Below are 15,150 nucleotides of genomic sequence, written 5' to 3' on the forward strand. Positions count from 1 at the left end.
ATACTGCTAAGAAAAATATTTAAGGATTTAAAAACATTTAAAGAAATGAAAAATTAAAACAGTGTGCTAGCTACTCGAAAAACAAAATTTTAAACAAAGCATTGTGATTGTTTGTTTGGCAATGGGGTTCATTATTTGTTCCTTAGAATAGGATAAATCTTTGAATGTATGCTTTGTAGAATAAAACTGTGCAACAACATCACTGTAACAGCTCATACACCTAATTTTTTATATTATGAATCACCCCAGAACGTTTGGTTTTACATAACACAGTTAACATAGTAACATAGTTATGAAATTCTCCAACTTATTTTCTCCAATGTATTTTCCAACAGCTGAACCTGATTTTTATGCCTGGTGCCTCTAGACACCAAAAAAGCAGATGAAGAGAGTTTAACCAATTTAATAAACTTATACATATATAGCGTATAGTATTTATAGTATAAATAATGTATATAGGAGAGTTAGAGTCTGAGTTCGATTATATAAGGTGTTTAGTGGTAAGACAATTCAAAGCTTGAGAGAGGTTTAAGTAGTTGTGTAATAGTTGTTTGGAATTTTTGAGTTTAGAGTTAGAGTTTGGCTAAATTTAGTATTGGGATACATGGGTTGTTTGTTTTTTAAGAGAAGGTAAACCGACCGATCAAAGTATTTTTTGTTGTTGTTTGTGGTTTTTAAAGTTTTGAGAGGAATCGTATAAAGTTAGTTTATGTCTATATATGTGCATATTCCTGCTTGCAATGTATTGTGTTTGCATCTGTATAATATATGTGTAAATGCATGCATATATATCAATATAACAATATGCCCAGGACATACTTGAAAACAAGAGAAATCTCAATGTATCCTTCATGGTAAAATATTTTATAAACAAATCATTGTTAGGATTAGAGAACCATCTTTTCACTTTTATATCAACATCAATGCATTCATCCTGCTAAAACACTTTCTAAGTGAAATTATAATAAATTAACTAACTAACTAATTAACTATGAATAAATAGAATATAAGAAATTGTTGGTATTTATAACAATGATGTTAGAATACCCAAGAAAAGAACCTTCATATACAAGTGTAAATTATGTAATATAAATCAGATGCATGTATAAGTAATCGGGTTTGTCTGCTCGTTAGAGTAACCAACAGCTTTTTTTTTTTTAAATCTGTCTATTAACAAATACTGGAAATATTAATACTAAACAGCTTTATATTGTATACATCCATTGCATTGTACATACCATTCTTCTCAGAGGTGCTAGGCTTGACTTGTGAGTCCATTGTATAGACAGAGAGTAATGAGTTTCATATGTTCAGATAAAGATTTTATGGCAAGACTAGTGGGTGGTGAGATTACAGTTCATACATAATACTGCAATTAGCCTGCCTGTGTTGCTAAGCTCTACATATAACTAAGTCACACATCTAAATACTTCAGTAAATTACATTCTTGTGATATAGTTGTAACAAACTCCATTCTCTAGTGTTCAGTTTTCCGTACCCCCTTGTTCATCCCCCCCAAAGGACAGTGTGTGGTCCCCTCTTTTTATACCCCTTCGAACACCGACCTTCCCTTGCAGTTAACCACAAATTGTTGATTAACTTGAGTGCTTCACTGTGGGCAGGCAGCGGTACCTGGTCGTCGAACGCCTGAAACTATTTTCGGCCTCGCATCTCCACGAACTCGGGCAAAGATGGTACCGCTGCCTGTCCCACTTCCCGACCAACTAGACGAACGGCGTTCGGGAGAAAGGATTTACCTAACAGGGGGAGCATCCGCTTCCTAACAGCCAGGGGGAGCATTTGTCGATGCTCGTGTTAGAACCCCTGAAAGATGACCGGTCATTGCCTTGTTTTCTATGGAACTATTTTGGGGCATCACCTTGTGGCTGAACGGTCAAAACTTAATTCGAATGGCGTTCCCGAACCACCAAAGGGATCTGAGCGCTATTTCGACAACATGGGCACTCAGACCCAAGTTATTAAAATGTATTTTTATGATGGTTTATAATATTGTATATGTTTTCCTGTATCTGAGAGATAATTGAGTTATAGTTTTATCACTCAATTATCTCTAAGAAACAGAAGCTCCTGGGAGGAAAACCCTTGATTTTTGGATGTGGAGAGCCCATGCATAAAAGTTGTGTGTGGCCAGAATAAAATCAGTTGTACTTCCAGAATTGTGTGTCGTCCAGTTGCTGGGAAGGAGGTGGGCTATTCACTTGGCTATTTCTTGTTCCTGAGTTCCTAAATTCCAGATCATAGCAGAGGAAAGGTCCTGGTCAGGACAAATGCTCTGCTACATTGGTGACAGTGGTAGGATCCAGACCTTACAGTGGGACAAGAGCCACAGTTGGTAGATAGCAGCATCGATTGGATTGTGGAAGGAGATCGATTATACCGTCCTAAAATGGTCCACACTAAAAGATCTCCTGGAGGCGAGAGGAATAGCTGTGAGCAATAAGAAGAAGGTCACTCTTATTGCCGAAATGATGGAAAGCAACCGAACGTTCGGTAACCATGAAACACCTGAAATGGAAGAGAACGCGTTTCAAAGGGAGCTACAATTTCACCTGTCCTTTTATGGCGAAAACACTTCAGTGGAATTATTGACACGAACAATGACCAAAGTACAAGCGTACATACTGGCTACCACCGAACAGTGCACGAAAGATCACCAACAGTGATGGTTATACAGGAAAACAAGCCCAAAATACCATATGGAGCATTCAAGGACTATGTGGAGGAAAATGAGGATATTGATGCTTTTCTACAGGATTTTGAGTGACTGTGCTATTTACATCGAGTTAACGAAGAGGATTGGGTCCCTCTCCTAGCAAACAAACTCACAGGAAGTGCCGCCGAAGCATAACGGGTAGTCCTGAATAAGGATATTAAAAATTATAGCCAGGTTAAGGCTGTGATACTAGCCAGGTATGCTATAACTCCAGAGGCATACCGCAGGCGATTCAGGGGCCTAAGGAAGGTCAACAAAGACTTGCATACCAGTGTCTGGCTGCCATGGGATGGATACAAGCCCATCAAGTGAACACCATGAAGGGACTATTGCAGATGGTACTCTGGAACAATTTTATATTGGGCTATCCCTGGACATCCAGGAGTGGGTGAGAGAACGCAACCCAATTAATCTCACCGAAGCAGCAAGGCTGGTGGACAAATATGCAGGTGTCTGCCCCCCCAGAGAGACTAGCACAACCAAAGGTATTACCCCCTGCAATGCCAATGGCCCAACCTTTAAGCTGAGGCCCTTACCACTTTATGCCCCCACGGTTCCAGTACCAAAGTAACACACAATGCCACTTGTGTAAGAAGATGGGGCACATGCGCATGAGATTGCCCGCAAAACAAAGACCAAGAACAGTGGATTCGGCCTGGGTCCCCTCTATCGAACAGGGCAGCCACTCACTGCTACCAAACTGACACAACCAGCTACAGTTCGGTTCCTAATCAGTCAGAGGAAAGTTAGGGAACACTGCATGAAGCTGACCCTGTCCAAGCGGATGCCAAAACAGACAGCACCACCGGCAAACTGTGCAGCTACAGGGGAAAGAGGTGCAAGGACTAAGAGACAGCACGGAGTACACTGGGGCCATCGAAGGGACACGTATGTCCCGAGCGCGCAGCCCAATTATAGGATTGCCTAAGGATTCGCTTTACTCACCACTTAAAGATTGACCAGCTACCTGCAGATACATTGAGGTGATCGTCTCTACAAACATCAGGAAGTACTTTCATCCCCTCCCATCACACCATCTCTTACAGACTACAGGATCTTCCTACATGACACAGCTTAAGGAAAAATACTACATTGGTGAGATCAACCCACAGATAGTGGGGTATATGTAGTGCACTATATACTGGACTGCAATTGATCAGGACTGTAGTATTTTTCATTTTTCATTTTTTCATTTTATCTTTTATCTTTTATTTTTCCCTTTTTTTCCTTTTTTTCTTTCATTTTTTGCAATATTTTCCTTGATTGGATATTTTTCCATTTTTTTCATTCATTTTTTTCACATGATTTTTTCCATATTTGTTTTTCTATTTTCTCTACGCTTTGGATCACCAATTAGTGTGTATAGATATACAGACTTTGAACTTTACATCAAACAAAGGAGGATTCTGTGTATATATATATGTAAATAGCTTGTATATATAGAATGAATTAAGTGTTACTATGATGAAATACCACTATCTTTATGAATTATTCTATAATCATCACAATACATATTATGAAATCTAACACAGGTTTAGCAATCAGGTTTATTGCCATTTTTTGAGTGAGGTATTCATATTTTGTTTATGATAGAGATTAGGAGGTTGTTGTGGGGTTATACCTCGAATACCGGCACCTTACATAATTGAGTGCCAGCACATTTTTTTTTTGTGTTTTATTGTTTTGTTGTCAAGGACTAAGAGACATCGAAGGGATTCTAACCCCTAGTAGAGATGAGGTATTAGCATAGAACTCCCATGAAGAGGTGGTTTTTTCTTAGGAGAGATAGGGACTAGTAGCAAGGACATCTAACACCTATAATTTTTGGCTGCTCTGTATGGATGTTTGCCCCCTCTTTCACGGCAACTTCATTTTAGAATATCTCCTAGATTCAGGAAACACCCTCGTTGCAATCCTGTCTCCTGTTTTTGTAGTTGTTCTATGATATAACTACTTGGTTCACTGTTTAGTGAACTATCTTTGACCAACTTATCCTGCCATCTGGTCTCAGCAGTAATTATTACATACAGCTGCATTTTCAGACTAACAGACGAGGATAGGATCTGGTGTTGTTATATACATAACAACTATTTTTGTTCCCCAGCTTTATTTAAATTTGTATCTTATTTTTCCTGTTTTACCTAATAAAGTGTTTATCTACTGGATACATTTTGTACAAATATAGCTGTGGGGATTTGTCTTACTGCCTCACCCCCACCACCCCCCCCCCCCCCCCCCTTGTTTGGGGTGTATTCACTCTTTGTCTGTACATATTGGTTATTTTTTTTTTAGGGTCCAAGCCCTTTGGTGGAGCTGGTACCATCACACTGACCTCTAAGTCCCTAGCCCAACAAGTTTGGATTAGGCGACATAGTCTCCTTTCTGCTTTGAATTTATAATATTTATACCTTGAATGTGTTTTGAATATTTTTTTCAAATGAATAGGTAAAATTAAAAGGATGATTTTAGCTGTATCCTATTGGCACCCAGTTATCCTACCTATCGAATAACCTTTGCTTTGTATTTGAGGAAAATGATCATTAACGCAGGAAAACACTAGGGGGCAGCAGATACTTTATTGCCTACATTTAGAAGAACTGATTCTTGGTTATGTGCATTTCCTCTGCTGCTTGCTGTCATGTGACGCTGTTGTTCAAAGATCAGCTTGTTGGAGGATTTTGAGTTGCATTGCACATTTTGGGGTAGGTATGTTCTATTTTCATGGGAATCTTCAAACTATTATTCCAAAACTACTGCTGAAATGAATGCGCTCATAACAAGACGATTAGCATTGTTACATAGTGTTACTAACTCAATACATTCTGCTGCACTGTGGGGAGATCTTTGCAAAGCACACAATGCAGAGAGCCCTGTTCACCTCTGCTTACAATCTGACAATATACAGTAGTAGAAGTGGTACAGGGCCATTTAGTAAACTAAATGTAACCAATTAAAAAGTAAATGCAAAATGTAAGTTAAAATACCGGAGCTGGAAACTCTGCTATAGTCACAGTCAGAATTTCATGAGTACACCTGTCAGTCTTCAAATTCTGAAATCATTTTTTTTTTTTTTTTTTTTTTTTTTTTATTAATATGTAAATGTTACTTCTTGAATTTTGGCAAAAACAAATCCCTTAAATAAATCCAGTTAAATAGTGTTTTTGACTTTTTTCTGGGGAAAAAAAACATTTTTTTCCCCCCCCATTACAATCAGAACACATGTTGAACAGTTGTTCAATCCTATGGTGCTGTGCATGTAGGAGCAGTTAGGGTGCATACAACTCTATTAAAGGAATATATATATATATATATATGTCGCCAGCATGACCTTTTCTGCGCAAATGCAGACGGGCAGTAAATTTATTTTAGATTGTTTTTAGAGGTTTTTTTTTAGCAGGACCCTCTTCACCCACTGTTCCTTTATATCAACGTGTTTTGCTAGAATTCTTTGTTTTGCTTATTGTACAGTGCTGAGAAATATGTTGGTTTTATATATCATTATAATTAAAAAAAAAATTATGTGATGCTCTGTTTTCTTTTAAAGGTTATGGTGCTAACCGGCTACTGGCACAAACCCAGAGTTCTGAATCAAACCATTTTTGAGTAGTTTAATACAACCTGTGGGTCCCTCAGGTCAGGTGCCTGTGGTCTGGCCCGTATTCAAGTGTATAAACCCTGGGTAGGCAACTTTTTAGCAGCACTGTGCCAAATCAAGACTTCAAAAACCCTTTGTTTTTTTATTGTTTAATTGTTGTGTGTATGTTGCTGCATTATGCTCGTGTGAAGTATGGGCAGGGCTGTCGTAACAGCAGTATATGCCCCCAGGCATAGGCAGCTCTCTAATTAGGTGATCTAAGGCCTCGCGCTGTCTGGGGTCTCGCAGCCGCCTAAATCATCATAGGGCAGACTGAACTGTCGGGTTTTTCGTCTATAACCGAGGACCCTACACAGGAGGGGGCCCGGCTGCTAGCCCTTTATGCCGCCAGGTGCGAGGCCCCTCCGCTCTATCTGCCCTGGGGGAGAGCCCGCCTTCAGTCTGCAGCTCCGCCGGGTGTGAGCTGCAGACTGAAGTGTCTTGCGATCTCCCACCAATGAGAGCATTGACGCGGATTACCACGGCAACGCTCTGACTGGAGATCGCAAGGCATTTACCATGTGGTCTGCAGCTCTGCACCCGGCAGAGCTGCAGACCGGAGAGCCCACCGGACCACTAGGTAAATTTCAACCTCCCCCCATGTCACCCCCCTGTCAGCCCCTTCTCACACTGTCAGCCCCCTCTCACACTATGTCACCCTGTCACTCACTGTCACCCCCCCTCTCACACTCTGTCACCCCCTCCAAACACACTGTGACCACTCTTCGCACACTCCATTCTTCGCAGGAACCCCCCTCTGCACACACCAGCACCCCCCTCCATACACACTGTCCGCACAAAAGGGCATCACTCTCTGCACTCTGGCACCCCCCTCTATACACACTCTGGAACCCCCCTCCATACACCCTGTCACTCTCCTCTGCACTCCGGCACCCCCTCCATACACTCTGTTATCCCTAACACAAACTGACACCACCCCCACACACACTGTCTTCCTCACACACTTATATTAACTCCACCTGATTCAGTCACACTCATCCCATCCAATCATGCAGCACTTACCCTATAACATGAATCCCCTTAATCCTGTCACACTCACCTTTTCTCGCACTGTCACAGTCAACTCCCAGTCCTATCACACTCTACTTCCTTCACCCTGTCGAATTAACACCTCTAATCCTGTCATGCCCACCTCCCCTTGTCCTGACACACTCCCTCTTCTAACCGTGCCACACTCATCCCCGGCTCTGTCACCCCCCCAACGTTTCCACACTCACTCTGTCACATTAACACCTCTAAACCTGCCATAGTCCCCCAACCGTTCCACACTCAACCTGTCACAATAATGCCTCTAATCCTGTCACATTTGCCCTCTCAATTAACCCCCCTTAATTATGTCACATGCACCTCCCCTTGCCCTGTAAAACTCACTCCTCCAACCATGCCACATTCATCCTGTGATACTCACGCCCCAAACATGCTACATTCACCCTATCACATTAATCCCTTAATCCTGTCATACATACCTCCTCTCACCCTGTAACACTCGCTCTTCAAACCATGCCTATCTCACCCCTCTCTCACACTCACGCCCCAACCCTGTCTTATTCACCCCCTTGCTCTTTTACACTCACCATGCCACAGTTTTTACCCCTTTACTCACCCTGTCACCCCCTGAAGGCAATCATTATACAAACCATCATAAAACATAGCTTTGTGGCCAAAGGCCACAGGCAGTACACAAACATACACATGCTCAGAGAAATATACATACAGATACAAGGATACACACTGTCAGACATACACCGGCACTTATGTATACACAACTGCAACCATACCTCGCAATCATGAATAAACAATTAGCATAATTGCAAATTTAAATTTGTTTATTGCAATTTATACCATAACTACAGTCCGAGAGCTCACAGTGAGCCACAACAATACAAGCCTCTGAACAATGAATACAGAGAATAGGTCTCTACGTGCAAGCCCGCCCTTCAATATATCTACAGCTTCTTTTTTTTTTTTTTTTTTTAATCTTTTTCCTTTTATTTATTTTTTTCACATACAATATTACAAAGGACAATTTGCTATTAAACATTGAATATTTAGACATTAAAAGGGAAATGACATGAGGTATATGTAAAAACATTACAATTCAATCACAATTCAATAATTTTCAGGACAGAAAGGAGAAAAAGTTTTAAATGAATACCATAATTCCTAAGAACCCCCTTTCTTTTCTCCTCTTTCTCTCTCCCCTCTCTCCTTCCAACATGTCTCTTCCTTATGTATTTATATTTTTGATGAAATTTCTTGCCTGCCTGTATTAATCTTATTAAAAAAAAAAAAAAAAAAAGAAACACTGCCCCTTGCTGAGAGTTAGTCACGTATTACTCCTGGGTGCCTAGAAAAGCATACTTAACAATCATTCTTTCTACCCAACAGGCTCCGTACAACTATTGCTTTCTTAGAAATACATGCACAGGTTCCACTACCCCATTTAGAATTCCCAAACGTATAAACCTTAATGTGTGTTAAATCTCACTTCTTCTTCCTAGTTTTACAATCCATTTCTGCCATAGTTCAATTCGTGGATTAAAGTAATTATCTGGTCTCAGTATCCCTATTTCCATTATACAATTATTCAGGACCTGGTGTTTTATCATCTCCCAAGACGGGGAGTCTGGAGTTTTCCAGAATCTTGCAAGAGTGGCTTTAGTTTCTATAAGAATGTGGATAATTATTTCTTTTTTATCCTTTGGAATTATGGGCCAACCAATATGTAATATCATAGAACTACAAGTGAAATCAAGATCCACCTCTATTTCTTCCCTGCAGAATTTCGCTACCTTTTGCCATAATTGAGATATAATCGGGCACGACCACCATATATGCACATAGTCTGCTCTAGAGGAAGCGCACCGCCAGCAGAGATATTGCATTCCTGGATATATTTTTGCTAATTTAGCTGGGACATAGTGCCATCTATTGATAACCTTATAATGACTTTCCGATAGATTTAAACATTGTGAAGCTTTCATTACTGCGCAATTGGCCTTAACCCCTTAATGACACATGACGTGTCTGACACGTCATGATTCCCTTTTATTCCAGAAGCTTGGTCCTTAAGGGGTTAAGCCATTCGTTTCTCGTAATACTGATTTGTAGGTCTTTTTCCCATGCTTTTAAGGCTGGAAATTCAGGGGTTGACTTTTTATTTGCTACAAATTTTTTAACATTTAGAGACTACGTTTTTACTGTGTCTGATATTTAGTAGATTCAAGAAAATTTGTAATTCCTCAGATATCTCCACTATTCTGTGTCTCATTAAAAAATGTTTTATCCTTAAGTACGTAAAACTTTCTCTATAGGAAAGGGAGAAAGCTTGTTTGATCTCTTCAAAAAGGTCTAATCTGTTGTTGTTGGAATAGCTGATTTATTCTATTAATGCCTTTACTTGACCATGGTTCGAGATAAAGATCCTCAATGTTAATGGACAGTACGTACAGGGGTAAATCAATAATAATTTTGTCTATAATTTTAAATCTTTTTTTCCAGATTCTCCATTGGGCCAATAAATTATTTAAAATTAGACCCATATCGACTCTATCACACTTATGTAAATTCCAAAATAGAGCCATTAATTCCGGAACTTGCACTTTTCTAGCCTCAATTTTTGCCCATGATTCACCCCTAGAGCTCTCTTTCATAGAGGATATAATATGTGCCAATGAACAAGATTCATATATATCCGTAATATCGGGAACTCCCATCCCTCCTAATTTAGGCTTTAGGTTCAGAATTTTTTTGTTGACCCTAGGTTTTTTCGCCAACCATATATATTTATCTAAGGCTGTTTGAATCATTATGAGCCATGGTTTAGGCATTTTCAATGGTAACATACGGAATACATAACTCCATCTGGGAATCAGGTAAGCCTTTACAACATTAATTCTGCCTGTCCAAGATATCTCTGCTGTTCTCATATCTTTCAGTTGTTTATTAATTTGCATCATTAAAGGCAAGACATTATATTCTAGAATCCTGACAGGATTACTAGAGATCTTTATACCCAGATAATTAATATATTTTTTTGCCCATTGGAAAGTATATTTCGCTCTAATGTATGATTTCTCCACCTTCTTTATATTTTTGGCGAGAATAGTTGTCTTGTCTACATTTAATTTAAAATTGGAATACTGCCCAAATTCATGAATCACTCTTAACAGTTCATCTGTTGATGTTATAGGGTCTGATATAGTGATTAAGACATCGTCTGCATAAAGTAACGTTTTATATTCCTCTTGGCCTATTGTAATTCCCTTAATTTTCTCGTTCTGTCTAATGTCACAAATCAGGGGTTCTATATATATCAAGTATAACAATGGGGACAAGGGACAAACCTGTCTTGTCCTGTTTCTTATATTGAACCATTCAGAAATTATTCCCCTCCCAATTGTTCTAGCCATTGGGGAACTGTACAGGGCCATTATAGCGCTCAGAATCCAGCCCTCAAAGGCGAAAGCTTTCAGGGCCTCCCTAAAGAAGTCCCATCTGACCCTGTCAAAGGCCTTCTCCGCGTCCAATGACAGGGCCAGCAATGGAGTACCCGATTCATGAGCGTATTCCAGAATATCAATCATTGTTCTTATACTGTTATTCGATTGTCTGTCCTTCATGAAACCAACCTGATCTCCATGAATTATGGACGGGAGGACTCTTTGTAAAAAAAAAAAAAAAAAAAAAAGACACATTTGTATATGCATTAACCTATTCCCAACTGGGAGAGTATCTACAGCTTCTTATACACACACAAGTCAAATGCTATTTTTTTTTCACTAATGGTGTTGGTGAGGACCTCATGTTTGAGTTTTGCTTAAGTCGTCGCCGAGTCTAGAGCCACCACTACCCCTGGGGAGGGCAGTGCACTAGGGCCCTGCTTACGCAACAACTCACTGGAATGAAAATGTAAGTCATCGATAAAATTTAAGCTTATATTTACTTGTGCACATTACAAATGCAATACATACTCACAGACTTCTGAGTACACACACAAAGACTGCTGAACACATACACACAGATGGCTGAGTACACACACACAAACTGCCGCGTAAACACAAATACAGATTGCTGAATACGCACACACACACTGCTGAATACATCCAGACAGTTGAATACACACACATAGACTGCTATATACACACATAGACTGCTGAATACACAAAGACTACAGTGAGGACTGCAGTGGGATGCAATATGTGAGAGGGGTGCACTGTGTGTGTGTGTTGAATCCATAAACACACAGACTCCCTTATCACCACACACACACTGTTGACCTACATACTGCGGAATACACACAGACTACAGTGAGGGGTACAGTGTGTGTGTGGTGATAAGGGAGCACATTTCCTTTTTTTTCTTTTTTAATTGAAAACAACAACAAAAAAAACCTTTTATGTCCCATCCCTCTACCATCTTCTTATCTTGGCCAGGGTGGGGAAACATAATGTTGAAAGCTCATGGTTGTCCAGTGGTGGCACTCCTCCGGCTGCAGGCAGTCTTCTCTTCTCTCGTGAGATCAGTGCTGTGTCGGAGCGTTGCCACGGCAATGCTCAGACCAGCCTGCTGGCGGGAGGAATGATCTGCCTCCCAGGTACTCCTGAACTCCCCTCTCTTGGAAGGAACTGCCAGGAGGCCTGTTAGAAAGATCTTTGATCTCCTCACCAGCCCAGAAAGCCGACAGCAGGGTCGGCTCTCTATGGGCCAGCAGGGGAGATGAAAGTGTTGTGTTGGGGCCCCCGGGCAACTGCCCAGTGTGCCCATGCGGAAATATGGCCCTGACTATGGGTGCTGACCCCGGTATAAACTAACATATCATTGTGATGTGGGTTATGTTTTGACAGATATATCATGGGTCGTCTTGATGGAAAAGTAATTGTACTGTCAGCTGCTGCACAGGGAATTGGACGGGCTGCTGCTATAGTAAGTAACAAGAAATAATTAAGAATTGAACAACATGATGTTTAAAATTAAAATGTGTAGTGTTTATGGAGTTGATAGGGTTAGCTTAATCTTAGCCTGTCACTCAGAGGTGGGTCTGTATCCTCTGCTCTCGTCCTATCAAGTAATGAGAGAGGGGTTGAAGTAAGTGGTAGCTGCTGTCTGAGAGTTCATTACATATATGTATGTCTGGATGTTTATTTCTACAAAATCTTTAAATAATACTTCGCCATAGATGCAGATTTCCACCTCCAGATGAGAATCACAAAGTGGAAGGGAGTCCCAAAAAGATGGAATGGTGGTCATTGCTCTCTTTTGATCATAACACATGTATTAGCATAACAATCTGTTTTAAAACCTCATGCCGGGGCGAAGTCTGACCACCAAGCCGTGCAGACGCATCTGACACGAGCTCCGGCCCGGCGGGTAGAAACCGGCAAAAAACGGAGGCTATGAAGCTCGAAATTGCTCGAGGGTGCGCCACCCACGTCGGGGATGCCCCGCTGAGCACTATGACACCACTCCAGTGCATGCCGAAGCCGGGAATACGGAGCTCCAACTGCGGCCTACTGGGGCCGAAGCAGGGGGGAGACGACCGCTCCCTTCGACGCACGAGCCCACAAGCAATCCCAGCACAGCCTACCCTCCCCCCGGACCGGTGGGGGATATCCCGGTCCCTTCTGGCCACACAGACCAGCAAGGAAAGCGTGTAACATAGCCACAAGACATGGCGGGACACCGGGCCCACAAAGTACAGTCAAAATGGCCGCCCAGCCGAGATCTACTAAACGGAGCAACCGCCCACAAGCACATATATCCCCTTTGGCAGTGTTTGACCAGCTATGCGCAGGCCTCAGGAAAGCCCTGCTAAGCCGAGGGGTAACCCACCGACAAGCTGACCTAACGGTGGCCTCATGGATAAGACCAGCGGCGAGACGCAGATATTATAAGCAGGTACCCCGAGCATCCAAAATGGGCGTCAAGTAAATCAGATACCAGAGAGCCCTGAGGGTCACACGATTCCACCCGCACACAAGCAATACAGGGACCTTAAAGCACACAAAAAAAGCGTCTGACCCCGATTCCGGCTACCAGCGCAACACCAAGCACCTCTCCCTGACCAATGCCGCAACACAAGCGGCTCAGAGGCCACACATCATGAAGAGAAGTGCCAGAGATGACCCCCTACAACAGAAACACCTAACCCAGCGGCCCTTATGAGCCTGCGACACTCCGCAGCCGCGCTATCGTACCCGGCCCGTGGGAGTCCAGTGAGAGGGAGGTCTGGCGGGGAGACATCAAGGGAGACCAGCATTCGGGCGTCGGTTGAACATCCAGGACTTACCTACAATAATCGTGAGCTCCATGTTGTGCAGTATATGGAACCACGCGATGCAATGCTTTAGCATTGTTTATGTCTATGCACTCACCTTTTACCAAAAGAACGGGCCTGTCCCCTGAGTAATTAAGTGACAAAATGCCTTTGAAAATTATGGTTTTCTCTTACCTGTAGCCTACAATAACTATAGGGCTAAATGTGACACACTTTACTATTGTCTATAGTTTTACTCTCCCTGAATCCTGCTGCTGAGACCAGAATAGTGAGGGAATAGAATTGCTAACAGGCCTTTGCATTGCTCTGGCAAATATACCAGCTTATACATTGCATTTGTGTTTAACAGAAGTTTCTCATTCTGATAACTTAATATATGTATTTGGGTTCTGGTAGCCCAAATGTTCATCGCATGATTAGCTAGACAGGGCAAATCGCCTCCACACTGTACCAGCGTACGTGAAGTTCTACAATTAAAGGACCACTCTAGTGCCAGGAAAACATACTCGTTTTCCTGGCACTAGAGTGCCCTGAGGGTGCCCCCACCCTCAGGGACCCACTCCCGCCGGGCTCTGGGGGGAGGAAGGGGTTAAACTTACCTCTTTCTCCAGCGCCGGGCGGGGAGCTCTACTCCTCCTCCTCTTCTTCCTCGCGACGTCATCGGCTGAATGCGCATGCGCGGCAGGAGCCGCGCTCGCATTCAGCCGGTCGCATAGGAAAGCATTCATAATGCTTTCCTATGGACGCTTGCGTGCTCTCACTGTGATTTTCACAGTGAGAAGCACGCAAGCGCCTCTAGCGGCTGTCAGTGAGACAGCCACTAGAGGCTCTGGAGGCTGGCTTAACCCTCAGAATAAACATAGCAGTTTCTCTGAAACTGCTATGTTTATAAAAAAAAAGGGTAAAAGCTAGCTGGACCTGGCACCCAGACCACTTCATTAAGCTGAAGTGGTCTGGGTGCCTAGAGTGGTCCTTTAAGCCTGACCTAGCGATATATAGTCTAAGCATGTACACTAATACTCATACGCTTATCTCTTGAATCGTTACTCGTTAATCCTTTTTTTTTTTTTTTTTAAATGTATGCAAGTCTCTCATGCCACAACACTGTTATGTTAAACTTATGATACTGGAGCCTGCTGACGCTGTTGTGGCCATACAGGCACTGTTGTACTCACCTGCATATCAAAAATAAAGAATTAAAAAAAAAAAACCTCATGCCATGGCTAAGGGATTTGCAGAAATGTGAGTTAAAAATCCTAAAAAAATAAAATAAAATTTCAATGTCTGCTTAATTACATATTCATGATGGCATTAATAAGGTTTGCATCAAGATTTGTAGGTGTTACAACAATACTACGTTTCAGAATTCTCTTAAATCAATTGAAAAAACGTATCAATTCTCACCAAAACTATATGAGTAGTTATATACTCTATTCTAGTATTGGATGGTGCACTCTACATTAATCGATAGTTTCAGAATATATA

At 41.7% G+C, this 15,150-nt stretch overlaps 1 protein-coding gene across 2 annotated transcripts in view; it reads left to right on the forward strand.

Annotated features, from left to right (window-relative positions):
* Window positions 1-5,346: 5,346 nt before the first annotated feature.
* BDH2 (3-hydroxybutyrate dehydrogenase 2) overlaps window positions 5,347-15,150 on the forward strand; it is a 58,889-nt gene continuing 49,085 nt past the window's right edge. Inside the window, exons 1-2 of one of the 2 annotated variants that reach the window (XM_063460104.1) lie at window positions 5,347-5,436; window positions 12,236-12,314. In XM_063460104.1, coding sequence (XP_063316174.1) covers window positions 12,243-12,314 — 72 coding nt within the window. In that variant the 5' untranslated portion in view covers window positions 5,347-5,436; window positions 12,236-12,242. Of the gene's footprint in view, window positions 5,441-12,235; window positions 12,315-15,150 lie in introns of both variants that reach the window. The other variant, XM_063460103.1, reaches the window with a different exon arrangement.

This window comes from Pelobates fuscus, chromosome 6 (genome assembly GCF_036172605.1).
Source record: "Pelobates fuscus isolate aPelFus1 chromosome 6, aPelFus1.pri, whole genome shotgun sequence".
Taxonomy (NCBI): Eukaryota; Metazoa; Chordata; class Amphibia; order Anura; family Pelobatidae; genus Pelobates; species Pelobates fuscus.